We start from the raw sequence: 27754 nt of genomic DNA, 5'->3' as shown, positions 1-27754 counted from the left end.
AAACTTCCCCGTGATCTGATCAATTCCTCCGAAAACCAGATCATATGCCAAATTAAGAATAAGATTGTCAGATCGCCAACCCTAACTGCAGTCACTTTTTGCAATTAAAAAAGAAAAGTGCAACAAGCAACACCGCAGATCAAGCTAACAGCCCTCTCCAAACATAATGTTGAGAACGGCCAATAACGTTAATGAGAACACAGGAGGGCTCTCCGCCTCTCCCTCAGTCTGCTCGCACGTGACGAGCAGTGCGCTGAACACACCTTAAGAAATATTTTATGTTGCTCTGAGATATGTAATAATATTTTCGATTTGTTATAAGTCTATAGTGCAACAAATTAGACTATGACGGACCGCAACAGTCTATCTAGTCCCTTTACTAAAGGCCTCTTTCAACTAAACTTAGTTGAAAGAGGCCTTCTGCCATCATGGAGCGAGGCATTTATTTCAATCATACCGAAGGAGCGAAAAAACAAAATGGACTGCAAAGGGTATAGATCGATAAGTGTTTTGACCATAGATTATGAACTATATGCAGCCATACTTTGATATTGCTTTTAGCAATGAAAAGTGCTTTATAAATTAAATGTATTATTATTATTATAATTATTATTAGCTAAGAGATAAAATAGAATGCATTCCCTGATAGATGAGGACCAGATAGGTATTATAAGTAATGGGCAAACACATGATAACATAAGCCCCTTCACATTATTAGTCACATTTCTGAAGAAACATCAAGTATAGTCCTTCTCAGCCTTCCGTTGGGATTTCTTATTTCAAGTTATGGAAAGATTTGGTTTAAGGGATACATTTATACAATGCCTAAGTATGCTCTATTCCTCTCCAACAGCAAGTATAAAAGTTAATGGGAGCCTTTCAAATCAAATAATACTACAACTAGGATGTAGGGAAGGTTGCCCTGTTAAGCCCTCTACATTTTTTTCTTCTTTTTTTTGATATTGATATTGCTTTTAGCAATGAAAAGTGCTTTATAAATTAAATGTATTATTATTATTATAATTATTATTAGCTAAGAGATAAAATAGAATGCATTCCCTGATAGATGAGGACCAGATAGGTATTATAAGTAATGGGCAAACACATGATAACATAAGCCCCTTCACATTATTAGTCACATTTCTGAAGAAACATCAAGTATAGTCCTTCTCAGCCTTCCGTTGGGATTTCTTATTTCAAGTTATGGAAAGATTTGGTTTAAGGGATACATTTATACAATGGCTAAGTATGCTCTATTCCTCTCCAACAGCAAGTATAAAAGTTAATGGGAGCCTTTCAAATCAAATAATACTACAACTAGGATGTAGGGAAGGTTGCCCTGTTAAGCCCTCTACATTTTTTTCTTCTTTTTTTTGTCACTAAAAGTTTATTAAACATTTTGTGCGTCATTAACAGTGATACAAAACAATAATGCAATAGAAATCAAAGAAAAACTGTCAGTACATCAGTCTTTCTTTATCCTAATAATAAATACAATATACATATACAACCAGTTTCTTTTCATGATGTAATATACATCCACAAGAGGATTTCGAACTGCGGGGAAGCCGACGCACACCACAAACCACCTCCTATTTAATCACATATGTATTCCATTTTGCCCATCTTGCCATGTACAAATCATATTTCAGCCTCAGCAGAAAAGTTAATCTTTCCATCTCATGGATCTCTATAATAATTTCTAGCCAGTTATCCACAAGCCCACTACTTTTTATTTTTGTATCGAGAAGCTTGCCCAGGCTATCAGAGAGAAGACTGATAAAAATGATCATTCACGTTGGCAGTAACGACACCCGATTACGCCAATAGAAGGTCACAAGATATTGATTCGCTTTTTCCTTTAGCAATGTCTGAACCCCTGCCGTCACTCAGACGGCATTCATCCTACTTTGAATGGTGCAGCTCTCATTTCTAGAAACCTGACTCAATGTGGATTATAAAATATTAGGTCACTCCCATCTGAATCTTTGTTGATGAATGATCTGACAACTGATCATCGCATTGATTTATTCTATATGACTGAAACCTGGCTACGGGTTGAATCAACATCTCCCTCTTACAGTAATACTCATATTCCTCGGGCCACAGGCCGAGGAGGACATTTGAAGTCTCGATTATTAACTTTACTGAATTTGGAGAAAAGTTATATTACAACAGGTGACTACCACAAAACTCTGTAAGTAATTTCAAGGAAAATATTTGATTATTATTTATCCACTTCCATGTGTAGATACAGTTTAGGATAGGTATCAAACTTTACTCCCACACAAATTGATGATGTTGATGATAGTGCAGCAGCCTCACTATCGCCACTATCACTGTCGCCCCTCTGAAAAATGTCATGATTCCGTGTTTTGTACTTCCTGTTTTATTTTGAATTGGTTTTTGCATTTCCTGTATCCCTGGCTCGTCTCTGTTCACTTTGTTTTCCCTGTGTCTCCTGCCCCTGTCATTGTCTGCACCTGTTCCTAATGTGTCTCACCTATGTTCAATTTGCCCTGCCCACCTTGTGTGTATTTAGTCTCTGTGCTTCCCTTTGTCTGTGTCAGATCGTCTGTTGTTTTTCCCCCAGTCTGTCCTGAGTCGTCTGTTCCTGTGGTTCTCCCTGGTCAGTTCCTGTTGTTTTTTCCCCAGTCTGTTCCTGTGGTTTTCCCTGGTTGGTTCCTGATGTTTTCCCCGGTCTGTTTCTGCTGTTTACCCCGGGTCTGTAACTATGATTGTCTCCCGGTCTGTCTTTGTGATTTTTGTTCCAGTCTGATCACTGTGATTTTTCCCCTGGCTCCATTGTTTCATTTTTCCTTTTTTACTACGTAGTGTGGACACCCTTGTTTGGATTTTGAGTTGGTCGTTATTATTAGTTGAATATACCTAGTTAGTTATTATTAAATATACTTTTTCGCCACATCCTGCATTTGGGTCCTGCTTCCTGCACACCTACCTGACAAAAAATAAGACAGTCAAACAGAGGAGGATAGCTCCATGGTGTAATGCACAAACACGTGCTTTAAAACCGACGTCATGCAGGTTAGAAAGGAAGTGTCGTTCCAATAATCAAGATGATTCTCACCTAGGCTGGAAAATTTGTTTAATTACATATAAGAAAGCCCTTCGAAATGCCAGAACCACATTTTACTCTTCACCAATAGAGGAAAATAAAAATAACCCCAGGTTCCTTTTCAGCACTGTAGCCAGGCTGGGTTAGGGCTCTAGTGAAACGTCTATTCCTCCAACTCTTAGTAGCAATGATTTCATGAGCTTCTTTACTCATAAGATTATTACCATCAGAGAAAAAATGTATCAGCTTCTTCCCACTAATAGCACAGACACTTTCAAGTACAGTAGCCACGCCTAATTTATATTTAAACTGCTTTTCCAACACAGATCTGGCTGAGCTGACTTCACTGGTCACTTCACTGTCTTTTAAATCCTATTCCATCAAGGTTATTTAAGGACGTATTACCTTTAATCAATAGTTACATATTAGATCAGATCAATTTATCTTGATTAACAGACTATGTACCCAAGGCCTTTAAGGTGGCAGTAGTTAAAGATCAGCTCAAAAAGTCAACTCTGGACCCAGATATCTTAGCTAACTATAGACCCATATTAAACATCCCCTTTAGCTCTAAAATCTTTGAAATATCTGTTGCTAACCAATGTGATTAATGTGACTATTTACACAGGAATAGTTTGCGTGAAGATTTCAGTCAGGATTTAGAAAAAATAGTACAGAAACAGCACTGCTGAAGGTTACCAACAACCTTCTCATGGCCTCAGACAGTGGACATGTTTCTATTCTCGTCCTATTAGATCTTATTTGATACCATTGATCACAAGATTCTATTACACAGACTAGAACACATTGAGATTAAAGGAACATCACTAGAATGGTTTAAGTCTTGCTTATCTGATAGATTACAGTTTGTTAACGTTAACAACAAATCTTCCATTGATACAATAGTTAGTCATGGAGTTCCACAAGGATCTGTGCTGGGGCCGATACTTTTCACTTTATCTATGCTTCCTTTAGGCAATATTATAAGAAAACACCACGTAAATTACCCAGCTGTATTTATCTATAAAGCCAGATGAAACTAATCAGGTAGACAAACTTCAGGACTGTGTTAAAGACATAAAGGCCTGGATGACTTATCATTTTTACTTCTAAATTCAGACAATACTGGGATCATTGTACTCGGCCCTAAACACCTCAGAGAAACATCTGATTATTTAGTAACGTTGGATGGTAAAACCTTGGCTTCCAGCTCTACTCTGAGAAACCTTGTTATCTTTGACCAGGACATGTCCTTTAACTCGCACATAAAACAAGTCTGTAGGACAGCCTTCTTTCACCTGCGCAATATCAAGAACATTATAAAACATCCTATCTCAAAAGGATGCTGAAAAACTAGTCCATGCATTTGTCACTTCTAGACTGGTCTCCTGTAATTCATTGCTGGTAGGATACCCCAATAATTTTGTGAAAAGCCCCCAATTCATCCAAAATGCTGCAGCACGAGGTCTGAGAGGAACTATAAAACGAGATCATATTTCTCCAGTGTTAGCATCTCTGCATTGGCTTCCTGTAACATTCAGAATAGAAATCAAAATCCTGCTCCTAACCTACAAACCCCTTAATAATCAAGCTCCATTATATCTTACAGAGCTCATTGTTCCTCTTTGATAGAGCTTATAGTTAGAGCTACTCGGGTGTTTACTTAACCATTTCTTTGTTATGTTGCTATAGGTCTAGACTGCTGGGGGAACTTATATCATGAGCATCTCTCTCCCTCTCTCTGTCTCTCTGCCCCCATGTACTTACTAGGGTTGTCACCAGAATCGATACTACCGTACCAAGTCGGTCCAAACATTCTGAAAACGCGACAGTACTTGTTTTTTCTGCAGTAGTGTAAGTACCGTAGGAACCGAGGGAATAATTCTTCTGGAACTGATGGGGGTAGCATATAGCCTACAAGTGTATAGTCTGTCCTCAAATTGTAAAGAAGAAAAAGAATGCCCTCCAGCACAAGGGAAAAGTAAGAGTGGAAGATGGCAACAAGTTCTGCTCCGTCACGACAAGAGTAGGATGCGTTCCAGGTGGACGAGTACGACGTTATAATTAATGCGCTAAAGCCAATATGCAAACGATGCCATTGTGCATTTCAAACCACCGGAGTTAACAGCTGACAGACAGGCATCAAAATCAGTTTATATAATTCAAGGTGAGTGAGTTTCAATTCATATTAACATCAAATACAAAATGTTAAACTTCTAATGAGGCAAAAACCTCATGTTCTGCTACCTGTAGTCTCTACTGTTTTCTTAGTCATTGTCAGACAGTGGCCGTTTCTCAATGTGCGTTCTTCTCTGTACTTGCGTTCTCGTGAAACGTCATCAGTCTCGTCCAAAGTACTGTTCACATACAAAGAACGCATCGACCCAAGAACGGTTCACATGCCCCCCCTTTACCGAGGATGCATCAGAGGAGACTTGTGTGTTCTTGGGAGAGCCAAGTATCCCAGAATGCATTTCGCGACAACAAATGTCAGCAAGGGGAAGGAGAAAAGTCTCAGCCGTAAGTTAAAACTTTTGAAATAAATCTGTTGTTGTGTCCCGAAATGTACTTTAAAGATGTTTTGAGGCGAAAATATAGTTGCTTTGACTTTATATCTATGGTCGATCTATGAAGTTAGAGCCTATTAAAACATTTGCTCCAACGTTTTCGGAGTTGATAAGCGGCCTCGTCGACCATCCAGATGACCGGGCGGTCAGCACTCTCGGTGGCGGCCGAGACCAGCCTCATCTCGGCAAGTCCTTGCGGAAAGTACTGCTGGCTCTGTCGCGGTTCAACATGAGCAATTTTCTGTTTTGGGTAAATCGAACGATGAATCGCTGGTCACAGAGCTTACAAGTATTTTCTCTAATATTTTTGTCAGAGGGCAAAGTTAACGTTCGTAGTTTTAGATGTTTATTTAATTAGAGAGGGGGAGAGCATAGCTGTGCCCGTCTCTGTCGGAAACACTTGTAAATAAGTTGTAAATAAATATTGTTCATGTTCTTATTTAACCAGGACATTCATTCTTGGAAAGCAACGGTGTCTAATATGCGGTGTATATATATTTGCAACCAAACAAAAGAAATCCCAAAGTTCTATAATATACAGTGATATACATTTTTTTCCATTAAAATTCACGTATTAAATGTGTACTGTATTTCAAAGTCACCAAAGTTATAATCTGCTTTGTTTCGTGAGTCTGTTTAGGTCTCTTCTGTGAATCTTTAGGAAGAAAAATCCTGATGTGGCACCAGCAACTTGGCAGAACGCGTCATGACCAGCTGGCCTCCACCTCATTCACCTCCTCCATCTCCTATGGTTTGGGGAAATGAGTCGCTCAGTGCAGGACGGTCGTCATTTTCTGCACAACAGCATGTTGATGCTGTTCCTGGAAGCCTGAAGCCTGAACTCTTTAGCTTAGTTGTGTCTTTAGAATTTTATACATATTCATTCAACTATTTAATAAATTTAACTATAGGAATTGTCTGATATGAATTGTTAATCCCATGTGGAATGTAGGCTAATCTATTTCAATATGATTACATTATTAAAATACCAAACCTCTGTACCTGTCAGTTTATTAGGTACGCCTAGATAAAGCTGAAGTTATGCAGCAGTCCTGCCGCAACCAGTTTTTATTATTTTGCTTTTTATGTGATCAGTGTTGGCTGTCCGTCCCATATGAATGATTATTGACCAAATATTAGAAACACCTCTCAGTAAAACTCAGTACAGTTCAATGGCAGTGATTTTGATGTTGTGGATGATGGGGTTGTACAAAGTATATATTTATTCAATTCAATTTAATTCAATTTTATTTGAATAGCGCCATATCACAACTTACATTGTCTCAAGGCACTTTACATAGTGAGGTGCCCTTCAACCACGGGAGAGAATGTTCTCTCATGGTACTTTCATGGAAAGATTTTTGATTGTTTTGTGGTCAGACAGTATGTTTGATAACTGAAATCTCTCTCTTTCTCTCTCGCCAGTATGAGCCAGAGGAAGATGCACCAGGAGCAAAGTCAGCATAGCCGACCATATCAGTGGCTCTTCAGAGGCACAGGAAATATGATTTCTAAATCATATTAAAAATTCTAAAGCTCAATATTGAATACTTCCCACTGTTTTTTTTGCCATATTAAGAGTTGCTTAATTTTATTTATTATATCTAGAAGCTATGACTTCCAATGGCCAAGTTTAAAAATAGTAAAGCTGTGCCATCATAAAGTTGATTGCATAGTATTGCACATCTTTTTTTGTAATGTTAAATTGTTTTTTTCATTTATTATTTGAAGGCTATATGCCACTTTTGTTGTTGTTTTTGTAATGTTCAAATATTTTATTAATAAAGGAGTTATTTTTTTAAGTATTATTGTTCTTGTCCTTTTTTTTACACTGGTATCGAATTTGGTATTTAGTATCGTGTACTTTTGGTGGTATCAGTACTTACTACTAGATTTTTGGTATTGTGACATCAATAGTACTTGCATTACATATCACTAACTCTGTTTTCCCTCTCTCCTCATGTATCTCTGACTCCAGAGCTGCAGGATCAAAACCCGTCATTATTATTATTATTAATAATAATATCATTGCATTTATAAGTGTCAGTATTATTTCCGTAATTATTAGTATCAGTCTAGTAAAGATCAAAAAGGTGGTTGTACAACTGTTCTCTCTCTCTTCTCTTCTCCTGTCTCTCCTCTCCTCCTCTCCTCTCCCCCATTTTCTCCTCACCCCAACCGGTTGAGTCAGATGGCCACCCTAGGGCTGGGCGATATGGACCAAAAAATCATATCTCGATATTTTTTAGCTGAAAGGCGATACTCGATATATATCTTGATATTTTTTCGGGTAAAGACATAACAAATACAAAGTCAGGTCCAAGTCAAATCAACATGTGCCAAATGTCACATATTAACCAGCTGCACAATATCAACATGTACATGAAATTGACACAGAAATAAACTAATGGCTTGTTAAACAACAAAAAATAATAATATGAAATAAAAATGTTCATTGAATAAAAAATGCTCCTTTTCTGCGTAACAGAATACACAGAGCTGTGCAAACAAGGCACAGCGAGGCTGAATGAAGCTTGCAACGTTTGTTTCAGTGCAGAAGGCTGTGAAGGCTTCAAGTTCTGCTTTGCATTATGTTTTATAGACTCCTCGTACTGCACTTTCATGGTGCTGTTGTAAGTGGTGTTGGAGATTGCAACCTGTTTGCGGCATTCTCTACACATCTGAAATTTTGAATCCAAACCATCTCCGAATGATCGAGCCAGTATTTATAATTTTACTAACCAACTTTGGCTGCTGGCCTCTCGTTTGTGTCTGTCTCCGTGTTGGTGCTGCGTGCAGGGCTTGTGTGTGAGTGAGCGGGTAGGGGAGGTGTTTCTTCCTCTCTGGTTTCACTCAGAGAGGAAGAGAGGCAGGGCATTGCACATTCAAAACAATTGATGGAAAGGCACCAATTTAATTGGCATCAACCGCAAATTGAATATCTTGGTGTCCTCTTGACAAAAAATCTTTAATTATAAACAGATAAATAAGAAAATATATGATTATCTGTCTAAATAGGTCTCGGCAGTAGAATTCGGACAATTAAAATGAATATTCTCCCAAGATTGTTATTCCTATTTATTCCACTTCCAATAGATGCTCCTGCTAAACAATTCAGGGACAGGGATAAACATTTTTCAAGATTCATCTCGAACAATTAACGACCAAGAGTGAGATACTCAACACTAGAGTAACCAGGGGAGAGGGGGGACATGGCTCTGCCTTGTCTTAAGGATTACTATCTGTCAGCTAAGCTGAGACCTCGGATATGTTGGTGTACATACGAAGCTTGGTGGAAAGACATTGAGCTATGTTGGAAAAATCACTGTTAGTAAATGTGGTCAGAAGTGGTAAATAGATATCAGCTATGCAGATAAATGGGATTGTTGAGCTGACCTGCATTCCATCCAAACTTCCTCTCAACATCAGAGGACTTTAAGTCCAAACAAAGCAAGGAATCACCTTCTTCTGTAGGACAATAAAAAACAGAAAACTAAATACTTTTGAGGATTTGTGTCAATCTTATGAGTTGTGCAAAGAAGATTTTTATACTCGCACTTTTTTCTGAAAACAATAAAGACCCCTGATTTAGCCCTTGAGAATTATTAAAATTTGTATCGCTGGTTATGATTCAAAATATACAAAAGGCATCACTGGCAAATTCTACAAAATCTTTACTTTATTGAATAGGAACACAAGAAAATAATATTAGACAGCATTAGGGGAAAAAAAGCTATTATAAACTTTATCCGAAGTATGGAGAAATTGCAGCAGCAAAAGAGGAATGAAAGAATGACAAAGAGTGCAGAAGATAGACACAGTTGGCTAATGACACAGCAGCCAGGAGGAATTGAAGGAGAGTAAAATAAATGTCTGAGAAAATGACAGATGCCTCTGCCCAGCCACTCACCTGCCAATAGCGAATTGAAAACAAAATACAACTCTGCACATGATCTCTGGTAACTAAAATATTCCAGCACTTCATCGTGGCAGGCCTCTCCATCGTGGCCTGCCAGTCTCCACAGTCCCAGTGCCCAACAACAGATAAACACACATACAGTACACTGCACAGACAGCCACACAGAAGGGGTGTAACAATAAATGCATTTGTATTGAACCGTTCAGTACAAAGCTTTCGGTTCAACACACATTACAAACCGAACAATTCGTTGTTACCCTATGACATTTGGGATATTTCATATATAAAGCTTAAATTGTGTGAAATATAATGTTCTCAGAGCCACTGCCCCCAACAAGGCAGCCCACACAACGTAACAGGCAGCGTCCTCCCCAAAGCAAAACATTACTCTCCAGTAAGGCACGGGAGGCAGGCTAGGCTAGCTCTTTGCAATATGGCTAATAATGCCATTAAAACATCGCATCTACTACACAAGAGGTTACATCAGTGGGACTACTTCAGACATGTCAACTCATTTACGCCAACAACACCCAGCATGTCAATAGGTGGAACTAGACGAAAAGAACGAGCAACACACATGCTACAAACTATCCCCGCAGCATTTAAACAGAGTAGTGTGCTAATCGGTTCCTAAAAGATACATATATATTTATATTTTCGTCCGAGTGAAACATGGACCGAGTTAAACAGTCAAAAGTCGGACTGTACTTAAAAGGACAACAAGGCAAAGTGCAGTAAATGCTGGAGGTTTATCAGCTGCAGGTCAGGTCGCACCTCAAATCTGGACAAACATTTAAGGCAGCACGACATTGATTTTGAGCAGCACGACATTGATTTAGAGCAGTGTTGCTACAGTGTTGGTCTGTTGTGCTGTGGTCTGAGTGTGACTGTGCGCCTGCTGATCAGCTCCTCCAGGGAAGATCTTCACATGCAGTTAGATGTTGTGCACTGATGCACTTTAGTTATTATCTTTTTCCCCTTTTGCTGCTCTGATGGACTTATTTTCCTTGAATTTGTATTGTAGATATTGAATTTGACTTGTTGTGTTACATTAGCATCTGTCACACAACACACCTTACCAAATATAAAAAAATATGAGAAATGCAAATGTAAAAACATAAGAACTGCAAAACTATACAAGTATGAGGAATATAAATATAAAGAATGTACATAATATTAGTGCAGGTGTGTAATCAGTTACCAGTAATGTGCATAAGAAGATGACATGAAAGTTAAAAAAGGGGCTGGATTTGTGTTAAACACAGAGTCCAGAGTGTCTCTGTCAGACAGGTGAGGTGTTGTACGGTCTAATCGCTTGTGGCAGGAAAGATTTCCGATAAGAACCGGTATTGATAAGCAGAATCGGAATCGATAAAATTCAAACGATACACATCCCTAGGACAGAGACAGCGAGAGGAAGGTAGATTTAACTGGCTCAAGTTAAGTTTGATAGATATTACAGTTTAAAAGAACATTTACGATGTAAAGTTATTCTCTATTGATATTCTTCCGAATAGCAGCAAAAGCAGGTTTTCTACGCTTGCACATTTAAATTATTTATTTATTTATTTTAAATTTGGGGGGGGAGGCTGCCTCCGCTGCTGGAAACATCTACCTAGAGGAAACACTGACCCTCTGTTTCTCCAACCACAGACGGCTGCATGTCAAGGGCTACACAAAGCTACCTGACAGTAACGGCACATTACCTTACCACACAGCTGTGAACGCCTGTCCCTAGTGAGAGGGTATTTTCCATTGCAGGTGACATTGTAACATCAAGCAGATCTGTGCAAATGTGGACATTCACATCTTTCTTCTTGAAAATTGAGTGAAAATAAAAAAAATAGATTTCTTTTGTACTCTTCTTTTGTTTGTATTTGTTTACAACTACTACAATTTTACAATTTTTTATATAGAGCTCCTTTTTTTGTATGCTGCAAAGAAGAAATCCCCAGAAGGTGGGTCATTGATCGAAGTTAAAAAACATTTACCATTATTTTGTTAGTTTTAATAAATTTTAGAAGACTAATACAGTTCAAGGTCCTACCCTGACTATATTTTCTATATTGCTATATCGGCTAAAATATACCCCACGGTCAACCCAGAATGCCCTTGTTGCCACCAAAGCCCTGCCACTCTGGGCCACATGTTTTGGGCATGTCAGATACTGCCTGACTTCTGGGACCCTAACTTTGAATCCCTATCTCACATATGTGGCAGTACGATAAGCCCCAATGCTATCACTGCTATTTTTTGTGTGGTAAAACCAGAGAACAAACTAACTGCTCCCAAGAGAAAGGCCATTGCATACGCATCCCTCCTGGCCTGTCGTGCCATCCTTATGAAGTGGAAATCAAATCAGCCCCCTTCATGCTTACATTTGATCAGAGAGAGGACATCTTCTCTAAAATTAGAAAAAATCAGATACTAAGTGGGTGGGTCACTAAATAAGTTTTATGCGACAAAGTCCGCTTTTATAAGACATGAGGAAACTCTGGCTTATTATAGTCCATTTCCCCCCCCCCCCCCCCCACCCTTTTTTAAAAATGTATTTATCTATCTATTTATGTATCTATCTTTATCTTCAAATTAATGGCTTACCTTGCAGATGTACGCTTATAAGCTTGTGCATATGTTGTCGTCTATGTGTCCCTATATGTAAAAAGGCCTTGGGAGGGAAGGGGTGGGGGCTAAGTGTAGGAACTGTCATTTGTATCAATGTAACTTGTTTCACATTTCCCTTTTTGAAAATTTGAAAATAAAGTTCATAAAAAATAATTCTCTCAATGTGGGAACTTAAATCTTCTTAAATATAGTTACAGGATTAATGATTTACTATCCACACACACGCTTCATATTCTACAGAATGCCATCCAATCGCATGAAATCATCATATCCTTTTAATAATGAAGTACCTTGTATCTACAGTCAAGATGAACACAACAAAAGTAAATAAATAAAACAAAAAGTACCTAAATAAAATCTCTTTACATACAAGTCAATTAAGAGAGATTCTGCAACCCGAGATTACATTGAATGAGTGTTTTTATTTTCACTTTCTATTGTGCACATAGTAACTACAAAAAGTTTTAGGTTAAGAAAAGGTTAAGGTTGGTAGCAAGTCTGTGGCTACATCCATAATACTATGTTTTCGTTTTAAAACTATCTTCTCCATGCTAACACACTCCTATGTCAGGGACCATTCATGTACACTGGGCATGTGCGTGCTGGTCTAAGCCGGAAGGAGATTGTTTACTCTGTACTTGGTTGCTTATATACAGAAAATACTACAAACAAGGAACAGCCATGGTGAAAAGCAAGAGCAGGGATTTCTTTAATTGGGCAGACGATGAGGTGGAAGTGTTAACAACATATTTTATTCACTATTGGTAGTCAAGTCGTGACCGATAACAACCAATCAGAAAGCGAATGCAGGTGACTGCATCATTGTTTCCAAACATCTACATTTTTGACTTTGCCATTTTAGGCAAAGGTTTAAAAAATAAAACATTGTAGCATGGATGTAGCCAGTGACCAGGACGCAAACTGGTCTCTTATAACATGACAGTTTCAATGATATAGTATTTCATTGTGAAGGGCCAACATACGTCGATCATGTACTGTAGTCATCATCTGAGGAATTCATACCTGATGAACATTAATTTTCATGGTGACAGTACATCCTCCTCACAATTCCACTATAGACTTCAGTTAAAAGCGCTACAGCTCCCCTCTTCTAAAAGTCCAGGTAGCTTGTCAGAAAAGTGACACAGCGATACTGCGTGGATCATTTATCACCAGTTATTTGCAGGGTGTCCATCATGCTCCAATTCTATTGACCACCCTGATCCCCCCAGAGTACAGTTAAATGCATTCCACTTAACTTTGCTCATTAAAACCTGTCCTTTTGAAGGCTGTTAAATGTTTGCAATTAGAATTCATGGCAGACTGCACACACAATGCGGATGTACATGAAGGGAAGTGTTCATTTTGGCAGCTATTTTTAGATTTAGTCTTAGTCATTACACGAAAATAGTTATTAGTTTTAGTCACATTTTAGTCATGTTTATCCTTCATAGGTGTAGTCTAGTTTTAGTCGACGGAAACTGAAAATGTTTTAGTCGACAAAAAGTCAAAATGTTTTCTCTCTGTAAAATAAATGAAATTAGGCTAATTCAAGTATCGGAAATTGAAATCAAGGTGACAGGATGTATCAAATGTTGAAATACATACAATAACATTTCACTCTGAACCCTTTTACTCATGTAATATCTGAATTCATTCCCTGAGTCTTCCTCTTCTTCAAAGAAATTATAGATAATTTCTGATGTCTTATGAAGACATATTTTAAATATAAGGGCAGTAGAGAGGCTGCTCTCCACTGCTGGAGACATATTCTTACTAATCCTGCTAATCAGTCAAGAAATATGTCTGACTGTATGTGTGCGTGTGCATGTGTGTGTGTATCAGTCATTTTTTCGGGAAACCGTTCATCTTCTCAGTCTCACACTTGTCATGTGTGTTTGGGGACCAAGAAAGTGCAGTGCTGGACACGCATTAAGTTCAGTGTTGAATCAACAGCTGATCAGCTGTGGAGCAGCGGCAGTAATGACGTAAAGACGTCAACTGCGTCAACGGTTTGTTCACAACAACAGCAACAACAACTGAGTCTGAGTCGAGATTCACCAAAACAGTTTGTTAACTGCGCATGTGAATGTAGAACGTGAGCGGAGCGAGGCTGCAGTCTGAGAGCTGCTCTGCTAACGAGGCTAAACACAAAGGCGTCGCACAGGAGCAGCCAAAGAGCCGCATGCCGCTTGTGAGCCGCAGTTTTGCCACTCCTGGACTTGATGTGTGTTGGAAAAATTTTATTTTATCTTAACACACATTTTTGTCCTGCCTCGTCAACGAAACCAAAACATACATTATGTCATTATTTTTAACATCGAAGATCTATTTTTAGCTCGTCAACGTCTCGTCTTAGTCATGGAAAAAAAGTCGTTGACGAACATTTTTCGTCATAGTTTTTGTTAACGAAATAAACACTGATGCAGAGTGGCAACTGGCAGAAAAACGCTATCCAAACTACTATCCAGCATGTGCCACACCACAGCACAGCCTCAGCTGGAGGCAAAGTTGTTATTCTTTAAAGTCTCTCACTCGATCACTCACTTTTTCCTTTTTTTTTCTTGTTATGCAATGCCACAGTGGCTGAGCAGTTCATGGCAGCAGCTTTCAGATATTGCGTAAGTGAACAGAAAGCAGGCTCTCAACAACAACCCTGATGAGGTCCGCCACTCAGGCAAATACCCTTAGGCCTAAGTTTTCAGCTCTTTCAGCAGCTGCTTTTTCTCTCAGACCACTCTGTGGATGGTTGAGGCGAGGGGGTTAAAATAGATATCCAATGTGCAAGGGGCGATGCGGAGAATTTTCGGGTAAGAAAAAAATATATAGAGGCTGATATGGCAAATATGCAAACAAAATCAGACAATTTTGTTGCAGGGGCTGTAATTACTTCAATGTCTACAGTATCCGACATTGTGCAGTAACAGCTGGAACTTGACAGAGGAGAGGTGGCAGGTCATGGTCACTGTCAGGCAGAGGATGCGGAGCAGGTTAGTGCCAGGGAAGCCGAGGGACAGAATTAGCAGGAGCAGGAGAAGAGTGTTGTGGAAGCTGTAAGCATGGGCAACCTTCATTATTCACAGAAATTATTGCCAAAATGTATTTTACCATTGCAGAATTGTTTAATGAACAGAGAATAAAATATTAATAGTAAAGTGCCCGAGCTAAACTTGCAGCACAAAAGTAATAAACATAACTGTGCTATGATTAAATGGAAAAAAATAAAGTGCATGTAAACTTAAAATACAAATCTTTCCCCTTAGTTTAAGATGAAATGTAAATAAAGGTACAAAATGTGCTTATTTTTAAAATAGTGCAACTGAAATGCACTGACTTGCACTGATATTATGTACATTCTTTATATTTGTATTCCTCATACTTGTATAGTTTTCCAGTTCTTATACTTTTACATTTGTATTTCTCATATTCGATTTATATCTTGTAAGGTGTGTTGTGTGACAAATACCTGCTGTTGTAACAGCGGAATTTTCCAGTTTGGGATCATCTATCTAAAAATCAAATTCAAGGGAAATAAGTCCATCAAAGCAGCAGTAGGGACAAAATGTGATACCTAAAGTGCATCAGTGCACAACATCTAACAGCATGTTAAACAGCTTCACTGGAGGAGCTTGCCAGATGGTTGTGCTGATCAGCAGACTGTCACAGTGGCACTCCTGCAAGCTTGCAGGACAGTGCAGGCTACATTGCTCGAAATAAATGTTGTGCTGCCTGAAATGTTTGTCCAGTTTCAAGGTGTGACCCGACTTGCAGCTAATATACACCACACATTTACTGCACTAGTCGCCGCTTTCTGTTTTTGACTTTTGACTGTTTAACTCGGCCCATGTTTCACTCTGTGTCTTGGACGTTAGAATGCATGTTAAGCGCCAGCTTGTATCAAAACCCAGGCACCGTTACGTTGATGCAATCGTTTTGGAACCGATAAGCAGAACCAAAATGAAATTTTTCGTTACTGGAACCCGGTAACACTACTCTGTCTGTCGCCACCCATTTCTGTCGCCATATTTTAAATAAACAACATATGATGTTTGGTCGAGTAGGGCCTCTGTACACGCCACCTCTGATCACCAGGGAGTCATTCAAGAGTGAGTGAGTACAACGCTACACTTGTCCATGGCACTTACTACTCAGCTTTGTTGTGTTGTGGGGGAATAGAACGGTAGGTGCACATATTTAAGGGGACCACAAGGATGGTGTACTGGTGGATGGTGTCTAAATGATTGTGGAGGGCCTTCTTGGCCAAATATACCAGGGTGAATTTTCGGTCACTTGTTATTGTCCAATGTGTAGGCTCAATGTTGGGACCAACAATGTCCTTATCAAGATGTGACTGATTCACATTAAATATAGTATCTTGAGCAGTTCCCACCCCAGTTACATTTTAGTTATAATCCACAGTCAACTAAGTTGTCAGAGCCACAGCAATCCCTGATCCCACATCACCCCTGCTTAATTCTTGGTAATAGGTTTTGTTCTGAGACAGGTCAGGGTTGAGGCAGGACACTCACAGTTTGCCATTGCAGTATACACACATGAAATTTACCCTCCATATTACCTGGGCAACTACTTTCAGTGTTTGTGCATCCTGTAGACTCCTCAAAGGCCTTATTAGAAGCTGGTTTGAAACTTGGGGCAAACAACACTGTCCGTGTTGCACTCTTGGCAATTTACACACAACAGGAATGTCTCCTCAGTTTTAATACCTGAACAAACAATCTTTGCACTGCTCTAAGATTATCAGTTGTCAGTCTCTTCATTGAGCAAGACGATCTAATATTTATTTCCCTTGCTTCAGAAAAATGTTTACACTGATATCTTGATCTTTTGGAAAACTCTTGTGTAATGTTTTTAATGTGATACAAATGCTTGTTCAAAGTGTGTAATGGGCTAAATTGTAACCTGATGGTTACCAAATTACTCTCCTTGAATTCAGCTCACTAAATAAAAGAAGAGAGCCACATGTGCTCCACATTCACTTTGTAAATAGGTAGTAAATCATTGCCTTGCCATGTTCACTCTCACTAACAAACAGCCGCTCTGTCAATGCTGTCAAGCTTATTAGTGTTCTGACAGGAGATTTATAGCAGCTGGCAACATGCAACTGTCAGATGGACAGTGGCTGGATCTGTTCTGTAAAGTACAAAAAAAAACAGTACTTCTGCAGATAGGACAACTATTTCTGTACCATCCACAGCAGCTAAAGTGAGATAAGGTGTCCTGAGTACAACTGTGTTTCAAAATATCTTCTGTTATGGTTTATGTTTATTGGATTCCAATATTTTTAACAGGTAACTTATAATTAACGTAAAGCTTAAACTTCTGCATTATTCAATAATTTCCTTCAGTATAAATACATTCCAAATGTTTTAATCTTTATAATAATGTGATAAAATGAATAGGGATGCACTGAGTGTTCAGTCACTGAAATTTCTCGGTCGAAAATAGCAAAGAAAAGGCAGTTTCATTATTTGGCCAAATAAGTAAAAAAAGAACAATGTTTTTAATGACGCGACCAAAAAGCTGCCAGCAACATGTTGGCAGTGTGGAAGCATTGAAAATGTCAGAGAATGACGCAAGAATATCTTATTGATGTGAAATGAATCTTTATGATAAATTAGTTTACCATGAAGATTAAACTTCACAGTAAGAGGCAGTAAATATAGGGTTTGCTTCAGCCACCAATCAGAGCAGGAGGAGACTACAACGGACTGTCAGGACTGCAAAGAGAATCGTCGGTGCCAATCTGCCCTCCATTCAGGACATCACTGCAGAACCATTAACCCTGGATACAACCTGTTGTCCCCTCTGGTAGGCGCTACAGATCAATTTATGCCAAAACTGCCAAACACGTGAACAGCTTCTTCCCACAGACCGTCACTCTGAACAGTTAAAACAGCCAAACTGTGTCAGAACAACCTTATAAACAGTTGTACAAATAAACTGTAAAACTGATCATCCACTGCACCCAGATATCTTAGACCCATATCAAACCTCCCTCTCATCTCTAAATCCTTGTAAAATGTGTTGCTAACCATTTGCATGATTATTTAAACAGGAATAGTTTGCTTGAAGACTTTCAGTCAGGATTAAGAGTATATCATAGCACAGAGACAGCACTCTGTGCTATGTCTCCTCTCTGTGTCCTCCGCAGCGCTGTTACCGCCTTCTGCCTCGGTGGTTCTTTCTCAGGTTTTGTCATTTTGCTTTTCAGTTCTTGCATTGATGACTGCAATTTTGGTCTGACTTGGCTAATATTTTAGATTTTGGTATGCTAGCACTAACCGCATTACTAACAAGAGTTTGAGGTTGTTGCCTTTCGTTCTTATCCTTGAAGTATTTGTTAACTTGAGCTTTTACCTCTCAACGAGGATGCATGTTGAATTTGTGTTTTCAGTGATTTTGTTAGGTTGTTAGATGTCAGACAGAGCTCAACTCTAAGGCTGCTGTCTCTAACATGGCGTCACCGGAAGTCTAAACAGTTTTATTTCTGATTCAATTATTATCCTCACTGATGCCGATCCCTCTCTGCATTCACTCTGTAGCTCAACATCTGGTGCACTCTCTCTCTTTCAACGTGCAAGAGGGGAAAACTGAAACTGAAAGTGTGTTTTGCCCTGAACCATGACAACATATAGCTCTCATGACAGACTTATTTTCTCTGCTCACTTCAAGGGGAGTGGTCGGTTTAGGACAGATGAGAATTGGGGAGAGCATGAAAGTAAAATAAAAAGATTGTCTCCCAAGCGCAGCTCAGACTCGCGACTTCCAAAAGAGATGTTCAATAGTGATTTTTTTCTGCAGACAGGATAGTCACCTTCTGTCAACTGTCCCTCAGCACTTTCGTAAATGCCAAAATATGCCTGTATATCTGAATTATTTGTCTTTGACGACTGAAAAATATCTGGTGCGCTGTCACCGCCTTACTCCATGCATAACAAACACACGTTGCATGCTGCGCCTGCGAGTCGGCGTGCCTCCGTCTGGGAGAGCTGGACAGTATTGACTGGGGTAATCTATCATGGTAATAAACCTGGGCCGACCCTGGCAATGTTGGCCCCCTAGGTGAGCTTTTTGATTGGTGCCCCCCACCCCCAGGGTGTTTACAGTACATGACAACTAGGGCTGAACAATTAATCGTTTTCAAATCGAAATCGCGATTTAAAACAGTGTGATTTGCAAATCACAAAAGGCTGCAATTTAGAATACATAATGCAGCGCATCTGACCCAGGGTTATACTTGGCCAGTGTGACAGTCATGCCCACCAATCAGAAAAGCTAGAGGCGGGGTACACCCTGGACAGGTCGCCAGCGTATCACTACAGAGACAGACAACCATTCAAACTCCGGTCAATTTAGAGTCTTAGGGTCAAATCTGCATGTCTTTGGACTGTGGGAGGAAGCCTCAGTACCCAGCGAAAACCCACGCATACACGTGCAACACATGCAAACTCCACGAAGGACATACAAACTCCACACAGACAGGCCCTGGTTGTTTAAAACCAGGATTTGAACCCAGAACCTTCTTGCGAACCTTCTTGTGAGGCGACAGCACTAACCACTATACCACTGTGCAGCCCTTAATAACAAAAATATTAATGACATATTAATTACACATAATAAATAATTCAGGAAACTTTTGCGAACTGTTAAGAATAATTTAATCTTTTTTCGACTCATTTTGCAGCTGTTACTCAAAGGCAGACCATGCCGACAGTATTGGATGGTGCATACTTACGTGAATGCATCGGTTACTTATCACGTCATGATAGCAGACAGTGTTCATCATGTTGTGAACTCGTGACTGGCAGTTCAGGCAGCGCAGTTTGTCTGTTTTTGCAATTAAAAGCGCATTAAAAGGGCTGAGCTAGAATTTGGACCCAAAATACGACCAGACTCAATGAAAGTTTTAACAAATTTAAGTCCTTCAAGCAAGAGAATGTGAGGATCGAGGGTGGTGACGTTGAGCAGGCAGGCAGAGGAGCAGGAGCAAGGCAGCGTGAGTTCTGCAATGGTTTAGTGACTGAGTTCCAGGACTGCCTGCTTATACCTGGCACTGCCTGCCCCAGCAACTGAACAAAACGATCAGAGGAGGCAAAATCAGCTTCAGCAATATCACAGAACAAGATCTAAACAAATTAATTCAATAAACTGTCCAAGTGTTTAACCATGGTTGAAACAAAACAATCTGGCGACGAGTAGTTGAAGAGACAAAGCTTAACGTAGAACGTAGAACGAAAACTATCGGTGTATCCATTGTCAACTGATTCTGTCAATGTGTTTTGGAAAAAAGGACATGATACTGAATTGTGTGAAATGAGGAGTGATAATGAAAGTAAAAATGAATTTGTCAGCCCCTCCATCATGTGTAATGTTGTGGCTAATTCATTTGCTGATGAACAGCAAATTCTTCAGTCTGAACTTTGTGCCTAAAGTTTCTCACTGGACATATGCTGCTCAAACTGTAGCTTTCAAGCCAATCAAGGGGTGTGATGCGCGCACTGTGTGTGCTTCCCTTTATTACACCTGATAGCACTAGGGATGTCACAATACCAAAAATCTAGTAGTCGGTACCGATAACACCAACAGTACACGTTAATCGATACCAAATTCAATACCACGGTGTAAAAAAAAGAACAAGAACAGTAATACTAAAGCAATAACTCCTTTATTAAAAAAAGATTTGAAGATTACAAAAAACAACAACAATAGTGGAATGTAGCCTTCAAACAATAAATAAAAAGTATCAATTTAACATTACAAAAAAAGTCATGGCTGCTTGATATCATAAATACAATTTAAGCAACTCTTAATATGGCAAAAAAAACAGTGGCAAGTATTCAATATTGAGCTTTAGAATTTTGAATGTGATTTAGAAATCATATTTCCTGTGCCTCTGAAGAGCCACTGATATGGTCGGCTATGCTGACTTTGCTCCTGGTGCATCTTCCTCTGGCTCATACTGGCAAGAGAGAAAGAGAGAGATTTCAGTTATCAAACATACTGTCTGACCATGACTAAGAAAACAGGTACAGTAAGCATGGAAGCGCAGGCACAGACGTACACAGACACACACCTTTTATACTCTGACCATCAGTTACATGTTGTTGACGGGACACAGACTTAATGACTGATATTTGCTCACTACGAGGTAGCCTGTAATGTTATGTTGCGTCAGCGTTGTTAGCAAACGGCTATTGCTAACATTGTATGGAGCAGAAAGTGAGGAGGTTTCCCAGCAACAGTGTCCGCTGCCTCAAACAGCATGTTAATGTGTTGCGCCGATTTCAGGATACGGATTAGAAGTTTAACAATTTTTATATGATGTTAATATGAATTGAAACTCACTCACCTTGAATAATTTGAACTGATCGGGATGCCTGTCTGTCAGCTGTTAACTCCCGTGGTTTGAAATGCAAGATGGCATTGTTTGCATATTGGCTTGAGCGCATTAATTATAACGTCATATTCATCCGCCTCGAACACATATGACTCTTGGGGACGGAGCAGAACTTTTTGCCATCTTCCACTCATACTTTTCCTTTGTGCTGGATGGCGTTCTTCTTCTTCTTTACCATTTGAGGACAGACTAAAACACTTTTAGGCGTATATGCTTCCCCCATCAGTTCCGGAAAAATTACTGCCTCAGTTCAATCTAGGTAACGGTACACATAATCCATGGTTCGGTTCACACCACGGTTTGGACATCGATTCGGTACGAGAAAAAAGCAGCAAAAAAAACAACAAAAAAATGTAGACAGATACTTTTAATTTATTGTACGAATTACAGTTTGTTCCACTAAAGCCCCTTTCACAATGGCCTGTGGTCATATTTTTAAATATATCATATATAATGTAAACAAATAAGTCACAATCGGCTACAAAACTGAAAAAACATCTTGTATGTTATAAATGTACAAAATCAATATAATAACTAGAACTGCAAGCAGGGGTATGACGGGGTCCAAGCTCTGGCGAAAATGGCACCGCTCCACCATGAACGTTTAGGCTGTGGCGGGATTTTATCTCTGGAAAAATAAGAAGGAAAAGAAGAAGAAGAGTCCTTAAAAAAACAACAGGGTTCTCAGCACCACTGGTACTGAGAACCGCGTTTGCAAGGCCCAGCCCCCTCGGGCTTGGACCCCTAAAAAACTTGTGCATTAGGAGAGTTTGTTCCACTTCGGCTATATTTAAACAATCATTACTTAAGCCAAACCCTCCCCCAACACACCGTCCTTGTCCGATCCAACACTCGCTCACCGTTACTATTGTAGCTCACTGGGAATCCAAAGTTTTCACACACCGCTGCAAGACTGTATGGCTGCAGCCGTCTCATGCTCTCTCGCCTGGGGCTGTTCCAGATCTTCTACTTTTCAAAATAAAAGTTTGCGTCTAGTCAGCTATTTTTTCGCACTTTGGTGTTTTTGAACAAAGCAGCTACATACCAGAGGTCTCTTTACTACAGTTCGGAGCCTCGCTGTGTCATGTGTGACCGACTCAGCCAATCAGCTGGAGCTATCCGGGCTCACAGTTTAAGGTGTCCTGAAATAACTTGAGCATGTGTAATATTGGTTTCGCACTACAGTAATCAATCTACATACCTCAGTTTTAGACATTTTGATACCGTGTATTCTCCGTATGACTGTCTGCACCGAACTGTAACGTCCGTACAGTGACAGTTCTGCACGAATACACAAACGGTTCCACCCCTAGTTCCTACGTTACTTGCGCTACTGCAGAAAAACAAGTACCGTCGCAATTTCAGAATGTTTGGACGGACTTTGGCACCTTAGTATGCTGACAACCCTAGATAGCACTACATCACAACTTCATCATGTTGTGTCCTTAAAATAATACAGATTCAAGTTTACTTTGTTTGTGGGGGGGACGGGGACGTGAAAGTAACGTTACCGTTAGTTACACTTCTATTAATGTTATAATGTACCATTAAAGGTAGAATGTGCCAAGATGCTCACACATCAGCTTCCACTCAGCTGACAAGGTATGAGAGTAGCTATGTGGTTAGCTTTCCAGCTCTGCATCTCACCAAATAGGTGACAACGTAGCGTGAAATCCACACTCAACAGACTCAATCCACCACCTCACTGTCGTCTGCTGAGCTGCAGAAAGATGCTCAAATGTTTACCTTTCACGTTAGCGAACTAACAAGCATGAGTGACATGGAGCAGGGTTAACGAAATAGAGTTGTAATGAAAAGGGAAATGATGGGGTCATTGTTTTTCACAATGTATTTCACAAACTAGCTACAGCAGAAACTAACTGTAGAAACTGCTTTACTATGTGATGACACCATTTATAAATTCCCTGATGATTCTGCATAAAAAAAAATTGACGCATATCTTTGAACATATACGCCGATACAGATATTTCTCTGATAGGCCAATATCAGCCGATTAAATCTGCCAACCGATAAATCGGTCAGGTTTTAATAGATATGACATATTGCCATTTAACTTTGTGATTTCCGTCAAGAGATGTCAAGAGATGACAAAAGAGAATCCATGACTCCAGTTGGCACCTGCAGATGAATGCCAATAGACATAATAGGATCTGGGTAGAGGGGGGTGGCTGTTGTGAGGAAGAGTCTTACCTCTGCCCATCCGAAGCTCAGCAACAGAGCATCTCTCATGCTGGAATTTTTCACGGAGCAAATGGCAGGCAGGGTATACACACAATGCCTCACAGCTAACTTGGTTTAAATAGATGACCCCAGGGGTAGTGTCTCCACTATCCACCCTTCTGTATACACCCCTCACCCTGCTGCCCAACATTTTTGTAAGGCTTGCAGGCCCATATTGCCACACATTGCTTCCTGCTTCCTTGGACTTCCTGACACCAAACCAAATAGGGCTGATACTCTGTGTGTGTGTGTGTGTGTGTGCGTGTGCGTGCGTGCGTGCGTGCGTCTGTCTGTATACCCTTACATGTCAAGTGAAAGGGACTAAACAAATGGAGCCAGCCAGGTCCCTTCCTGATCCCTCTCCTGTCAGCCTCCATATGTGAGGACATGGCCAGTGTCACCAGTTCACATGAATGGGAATCACTTCTCACTTCTGGCCTCCTTCCTCTCTGCATGTTGCCTCAATATTATTTATACCCTGTGAATACTTTCCTGACTGCACTTGGCATCAGGCCCGATCTATTCATAGACAAGTATAACATTTAATGCAAACTAAACCTTGTGGCATTTATTTTTGCTTTGGTTTGTGTGCTCACATTTTTTACGTGAAGGGGGAAACCGTATTGAGTTAATGGCTCTTAAGTTTAATTTACTATGATTGCTTTGTTTCTACTGCAATGCCTTTATTCTAATGGTTCTTTTATCTGTTCAATCTTCTCAGCATGGGAGGTCAAAGGTCGGGTTCAGCTAAAGAGCAGCACCTCCTAACCTAGTACATTTAGCACAGGAATTGAAAACAAAGACGAGAAGATACACATTTTGCTGAGGGATTATTACTCAAACAGGGCTTTCTGTGCGAATTTTAAGAATCACTATTATTTCAAACTAATCAGTGTAAGAAGTGGTTATAGTTGATCATCACAATTCCTATTCACGGGCTAATATTTGTTTTTGTATAATTTTCAGGTGGTATCGTAGTTCAGTCTGTTGGGTGCCTCTGTGCATACAGGCAAACTCCTAAACCACAGTGAAGTGTCTTTTAAGGCTGAAACTGATGTAGAAAAAAATAAAGGAGTACTAAACAGAGTTGTTTGTCACCCAGTGATGACCATGCATTCTGAGAAAACACACCACAAACAAGCAGATGAGTTAACAAAAAATCTACTCATAAATTGAGGGGAACCCACGTTAGACACATTTAACAGGACAAATGGGTCATAATAAATGCTTCTTAGTGATAATAACCTGAAAGCTAAACTCAAGTTGGATCTACACATCAATACAAGACTGTAGAAAAAGAAGGGAGAGGTGACCCTCCCTATGACATCTGGAATAAATTCTATTCCACTGAATTTTTTTGGATTGTCTCCTCTTGTAAAAGGCGGAGGTGGTCATAACAATCACACACACACGTGACCATGCACAAACTCTATTTGGAACTTTACACTCAAATAATAATCAGTAGGGGCCACATAAGCGCATTTTGCGCAGGCAAACAAATCCACATACACACTTACTCTCTGACGGGTAGAAGGGCTGCATGTCGATTTTGTGCACCTCCTTGGCGTAATACTCCTCCTCGCTGCGCTGCCGCTCGCAAGTCGCCGCCCGTTCGTTCGCTTTCTCCTGCAGCAGGTCCCGGGTGCTGTTGTATATGGCAACAATGTCTCGGGACACGTCCTCGGGCTCGAGGTAGTCCTCCGGGGGGATCCTGAGCTTCAGCTTGCTCAGAATCTGCCCTCGAATTGCCTCCATACGCTTCTTCTTGAACTGATCCATGTCCAGCGTACTGCATGTGGAAAAACTGAGCGCTACGGTGGCCACATCTAAAGTGAAGAGAATACTAACGATACATAGGTTCATCTTTTCCACCAGTGTCTTCAAATATCAAACTAAAAACAGACTCGTGAAGGTATTTACTGCGGCGATTTAAAAAGCGTCGGACAGATCGGACAGGCAAAAATCGAAGAATAGAGCGTTTACGCACTTCAGACGAGTGGCCCCAAGCAGGTATTTGAAAACAGTTTGGTTCCAATTCCCCAGTTTCAGTAAAGTGTCCCTGAAAATCCATTCAACTACCTCTAAAGGAAAAGATCCGTTATTCCGGGGATCTATTCCTCACCAATGGTGAACGCACAGCCGGTGTGCGTAGCCTTGAGTTGCCGCTGGAGGTTGGGGGAGCTGGACGTGCTGATCTAAAATATATGGATGAAAACAGGAGAGCTAAAAACAACTGAGGGTTATCGTCAGCGGGACTCACAGCCGCGAGCACACCTCCACCGCGTCAGAGCTCCCACCACATTGAACCTCGAGTTTCCCTGTTAAACTTCAACGGTAAACTGGTTCTTTTTCGACACACATCACGAACTTAAAAGGGTCCTGGTGATCAGCAGGGAACGACACTTACTGTTTAGCTGTCGCGTTCCGATGAAATCAGAAATCCACAAAGCAGTGATTTCACACTAACAAAAAGCCTTCATTTAAAATAAAGCTCGGTTAACAAACACTTTGGAGTTTATGATCGGAGTGCCAAGTGGTTTGCGCTCCTTCCCTCGCCCCATTTAGCTGGGAAACGGATCGTCTTTCTATCGTGCCAAGCGGACAGCAGTAATAAGAAGCTAAAGTTAGCATGTGTCGTCGTCCCCCGTCGTCCCCACTTCAAATAGAGGTTCTGGTAAACTGTCGGAGCAGGAGGAGACCCCTGCAATTCCACGTTACCAGAGGGTTTATTGTAAATAGGAGTGCCCGGTGTTCCCATTGGTACAGTGCTGAAACTTCTAATGGCCCATTGTCTTCTGGTGGGTCGTGACGCAGGGTCTTAGAGCCGGTCACCAAGAGCCTTCTGAAACTTTTTCATAGTTTCTCATTATATATAAATATGTCTCCCCTTTTCTGTACGTGAAGACTGTTTCTCTCCATGTAGGCATGTGGGGGGGGGGGGGGGGGGTACAGCCCCTGCCCCCCCTGTTGAGTTGCTGTAGCATATGCACAATATGCTAGTAAAATGCTCCTATCTGATATTTTACATTGGATACTATTCATTTAAATCAATTAAGTATTTTTTTTAATAATAGTTAAAGAGTATTGTTAGGTCTTAGTAAAATAATAAACACAACAATTGCAGCCAGCCCAGCAGCTGTGGGTGCACTTAATTATTGTATATGTTATATAAAGGAGCAAGAATTATAGTAAATTCAGCTTTTATCTGATATTTTACATTAGGTCAAATATATTTTACATTAGGTACTATCCATTTAAATCAATAAAGTATATATTTTATTATAATTAAAGAGTATAGTTAGGTCTAAGTGTCACGGATTTGAAGGAGCAGGACCCAAAAAAAGGAGTTTTTAATTATAATAACCTCAAAACCAAAACTCCAAATTAAACTACAACAGCATAATAGATTTTCTGAAATTCAGTTGTGGCTTTTGGTTTTGGTGTGCCACCCTGAGATTTTCAGTCTTGTTAAAAAGTGCCCCTTGATGCACATTATCTTGCACCAGACTTGTTTTGTAGTAATGAACATGAATTTGTCATAGCTACATGCAAGAACAGTTTTATATAGTGATCCTGCTCAAGAACCCCCCCCCCAGATCAGACAGTGAATAAGGGTTCACCTTAAAACCCTGTCAGGTGATGTCAGCTTTATGTGTTACAAGGCTGAATTACATTTACACAAACAGGAGCAGACTGAAATGATAAGTCCAGTAACACATTTGTCCACTGTGTTTATCTTAGAGCACTGTTATCCACAAATATTAATATGTGACCGAAAAACAAACAATATAGGTTCATTTTTAAACATCATTTCGAAAACAACAACTATTTTAGCAGTGTTGTTGCAGGAGCAGTTGAGGTGTGTGCAAAGATCCGTTAGGTGGTTGATTTCTTTGCATTCCCTTGAA

General features: G+C 40.0%; 1 protein-coding gene and 1 long non-coding RNA gene across 6 annotated transcripts in view; both read right to left on the bottom strand.

Moving 5' to 3' along the window:
* The window catches only part of tgfb2 (transforming growth factor, beta 2), a 94131-nt gene extending 67506 nt beyond the window's left edge, over window positions 1-26625 (bottom strand). For 2 of the 5 annotated variants that reach the window (XM_035608273.2, XM_035608275.2), the window contains exon 1: window positions 25364-26624. In XM_035608273.2, the coding sequence (XP_035464166.1) occupies window positions 25364-25709 (346 nt within the window). In that variant the 5' untranslated portion in view covers window positions 25710-26624. Of the gene's footprint in view, window positions 1-25363 lie in introns of all 5 variants that reach the window. The other 3 variants (XM_035608272.2, XM_035608274.2, XM_035608271.2) reach the window with 3 other exon arrangements.
* On the bottom strand, window positions 21960-25357 carry LOC124850747. Its single transcript, XR_007031575.1, has 2 exons — window positions 23817-25357; window positions 21960-22233 (listed from the first exon to the last, which is right to left on the bottom strand). It is a non-coding gene; the product is annotated as an uncharacterized LOC124850747 (long non-coding RNA).
* Window positions 26626-27754: the final 1129 nt, after the last annotated feature.

The sequence above is a fragment of the Scophthalmus maximus genome, chromosome 10 (assembly GCF_022379125.1).
Source record: "Scophthalmus maximus strain ysfricsl-2021 chromosome 10, ASM2237912v1, whole genome shotgun sequence".
In the NCBI taxonomy this organism is placed as follows: Eukaryota; Metazoa; Chordata; class Actinopteri; order Pleuronectiformes; family Scophthalmidae; genus Scophthalmus; species Scophthalmus maximus.
Note: the sequence above shows the minus strand (reverse complement) of the source record. Positions and strands in the feature narration are given on the sequence as shown.